The sequence below is a fragment of the Geospiza fortis genome, unplaced genomic scaffold (genome assembly GCF_000277835.1).
Source record: "Geospiza fortis unplaced genomic scaffold, GeoFor_1.0 scaffold375, whole genome shotgun sequence".
Lineage (NCBI taxonomy): Eukaryota > Metazoa > Chordata > Aves > Passeriformes > Thraupidae > Geospiza > Geospiza fortis.
In genome coordinates, this window is record NW_005054641.1 from 259,362 (window position 1) to 263,061 (window position 3,700).

The window sequence follows — 3,700 nt, forward strand, 5'->3', positions numbered from 1 at the left end:
GGGGTTTCTAAGCTTTTCTTTTTGGAAGACGGTGGTGGGAAGAAGATGCTGCCTGCTGTCCAGTGAGTAGTGAATTCCTCCTGGTATTCCTATTGGAATGTCCCTTCTGAGGTCAGGGATGAGCTCCTGTGCATCTCAGAGCTGTCCACAACTTCCTCCCGAGGGGCAGCTCCCATCTCTGCTCTGGGACGGGGGGCAGGACCTGAGGGAATGGCTGGAGCTGCGCCAGGGAAGGGCTAGGTTGGATATTTCTGGAAAGTTCTTCCCCCAGAGGGTGGTGGGGCACTCACCAGCCTCCCCAAGGAATGGGCTTTGCCCCAAGGGTGCCAGAGCTCCAGGAGCATTTGGATAATGCTCTCAGGGACAGGGTGGGATTTTGGGGTGTCTATGTAGGGGCGGGAGTTGGGCTCCATGATCCTGGTGGATCCTTTCCAGGTCAGGATATTGGAGGAGTCTCTGATTTACGGAGTGCTGTGTTTTCAGACGATGCAGTTACACCTCTCTCAGTCCCCACCCTCTGAGTTTTAATTACTTCAGCTTTCCGTTCTGTAGTAAAATCTGAGTGAGGCGAACTCTCAGGAAGGGCGAGAAGGAATCAAGGTTTGGGCTGGTAAGGGCTTTAAAGCTCATCCCCTTCCTCCGCTTGCCATGAGACACCTCCCACTGTCCCAGGCTGCTCCAAACCCTCCAACCTGGCCTTGGACAATTCCAGGGATCCGGGGGCAACCACAGCTCCTCTGGGCACCCATTCCAGAGGATCAGGAATGCTTCGCTTGCTTCAGACACGACTTAATTTGTGCCAAGAGCATGGACAGCTCTTTGTGTCCCAAATGTGTGGACCTTGGCCAAAGGCACAGATGGTGCCGGAATGAGGACAAGCTCTGGGCAAGGTGGAAAATTCTGGGCAAGGTGACAAGTCCTGGGCGAGATGGAAAATTCTGGGCAAAGTGGAAAATTCTGGGCAAGATGGAAAATACTGGGCAAGGTGGTAAATTCTGGGCAAAGTGGAAAATTCTGGGCAAGGTGACGAGTCCTGGGCAAGGTGAAAAATCCTGGGCAAGGTGACAAATCCTGGGCAAGGCGGAAGATTTTGGGTAAAGGGACAAATTCTGGGCAAGATGGAAAATTCTGGGCAAAGTGACAAATCCTGGGCGAGGTGACAAATTAAGGGCAAAGCCATGTAAGAACAACCAAAAGACCAAACGTTGTGTTTTGAATGCCAAGTTTTATTGTCTACAAGTCAAGAGAGGAAATGAGGAGTGGTCACAGTGACACCAAAGGTTTCCCAACACCAAGAGGAGAATTAACACCCCACTAATATCTAATGCCTTATACAATGGGAGATAAATTCAGGCCTACTCAAGACAGTCAATAATTAAAGATAGTAAAAAAATTAAAGACAGTCGATTACTAAAGGACAGAAAGAAGCAGCAGCTTAAGCTTGGAAAGAAGAAGAAAATCGCTATGAATTGTCTCCATCACCATGAGAACCAGAGGCAAATGAGGAGGTTTTCACCTCCTTGTGCCCATTTTCAGAGCCATCTGGGGCAGCTCAGCAGGTCTTCCTGAGGCTGGCACAGCACTGCTGGATGGGGATGCAGGGGGTGCAGCACTTCCTCACGGGGGTGCAGCAAACCACCACGGGCTTCTTCACCACGCAGCAGGGAGAGCAGCAGGGCCGGGGGACACAGCACACGGACTTGCGGCACACCTTGGTGCAGCACACGGACTGGCACGGGTCACAGCAGGTCTGGCACGGGTCACAGCAAGGCTTCTGGCATGGGTCACAACAGGACTGGCATGGATCACAGCAGGACTGGCACGGGTCACAGCAAGGCTTCTGGCATGGATCACAGCAGGACTGGCACGGGTCACAGCAAGGCTTCTGGCATGGGTCACAACAGGACTGGCATGGGTCACAACAGGGCTTCTGGCATGGATCACAGCAGGTCTGGCACGGATCACAGCAAGGCTTCTGGCAAGGGTCACAACAGGACTGGCACGGGTCACAGCAGGGCTTCTGGCAAGGGTCACAACAGGTCTGGCATGGGTCACAACAGGGCTTCTGGCAAGGGTCACAACAGGTCTGGCATGGGTCACAGCAAGGCTTCTGGCACGGGTCACAACAGGACTGGCATGGATCACAGCAAGGCTTCTGGCATGGATCACAGCAGGACTGGCACGGGTCACAGCAAGGCTTCTGGCATGGGTCACAGCAGGTCTGGCACGGGTCACAGCAGACAGTCTTGCACGGCTCACAGCAAGGCTTCTGGCATGGGTCACAGCAAGACTGGCATGGGTCACAACAAGACTGGCACGGGTCACAGCAAGGCTTCTGGCACGGGTCACAACAGGACTGGCATGGATCACAGCAAGGCTTCTGGCATGGATCACAGCAGGTCTGGCATGGATCACAGCAAGGCTTCTGGCATGGATCACAGCAGGTCTGGCATGGATCACAGCAAGGCTTCTGGCATGGATCACAGCAGGTCTGGCATGGATCACAGCAAGGCTTCTGGCATGGATCACAGCAGGTCTGGCATGGATCACAGCAAGGCTTCTGGCATGGATCACAGCAGGTCTGGCATGGATCACAGCAAGGCTTCTGGCATGGATCACAGCAGGTCTGGCATGGATCACAGCAAGGCTTCTGGCATGGATCACAGCAGGTCTGGCATGGATCACAGCAAGGCTTCTGGCATGGATCACAGCAGGTCTGGCATGGATCACAGCAAGGCTTCTGGCATGGGTCACAGCAAGACTGGCATGGGTCACAACAAGACTGGCACGGGTCACAGCAAGGCTTCTGGCACGGGTCACAGCAGCAGGACTGCTGGCACGGGGAGCAGCACACGGTCTTGCAGGGACTGCAGCACACAGTCTTGCACGGGCTGCAGCACACAGTCTTGCATGGGCTGCAGCACACAGTCTTGCACGGGCTGCAGCACACGGTCTTGCATGGGCTGCAGCACACAGTCTTGCAGGGGGTGCAGCACACGGTCTTGCTCTTCACGACAGAGCAGCATCCCGTGGAACAGCATCCAGTGGAGCACATGGTGTTGGGAGAGGAGTGAAGGGTGGCCGGAGCGAGGACCTGCAACACAAAGGACTTTGAGATTCAACCCATCTTTCCACCCTGCCCAGGCCCTCATCCCACCCCATCTCCTGTTTGTTTGTCTTGTGTTGGAAACCCAAGATCCTCGCAGGAATCGAAGCAACTCTTGCTCTGTCCCAGAGATATTTGAACTCTCCTGGCAGCTGCCCGTTCTGTGCTCCTCCCTGAATTTCCACCCCAAGCAGCTCATTTTCCACTGTGCTCTGTCCATCTTTTCCAAGAGGCAACAGATCAACAGTCTCAGAAAAATCTGGATTTCAGGGAGAGCTGTAGCTCATGGAACCCCGCAACGTTATAACAACGGAATTGCAAAACCTTGGAACCATAAAGCCATGGAATCACAAACCCATGGAAGCATAAACCCATGGAATCAAAAACCCATAGAATCACAAACCCGTGGAACAGTAAACCCATGGAACCCATAAACCCGTGGAACCTTAAATCCAGGTAATTTAAGGTTCCATCACAAAGCCATGGAACCATAAACCGATGGAACAGTAAACCCATGGAATCACAAAGCCATGGAACCAAAAACCCATGGAACCATAAACCCATGGAAGCATAAACCCATGGAATCAAAAACCC

The 3,700-nt window shown here is 53.4% G+C and overlaps 1 protein-coding gene across 1 annotated transcript; it reads right to left on the reverse strand.

Annotated features, from left to right (window-relative positions):
• Positions 1–1,552: 1,552 nt before the first annotated feature.
• On the reverse strand, positions 1,553–3,112 carry LOC115948944 (keratin-associated protein 5-5-like; the record flags this gene model as incomplete). The annotated part of the gene is made up of 3 exons (XM_031064845.1): positions 1,553–2,466; positions 2,716–2,830; positions 2,879–3,112. Coding segments are annotated over 3 exons (1,263 nt in total), but the record flags the coding sequence as incomplete, so codon positions are not given.
• Positions 3,113–3,700: the final 588 nt, after the last annotated feature.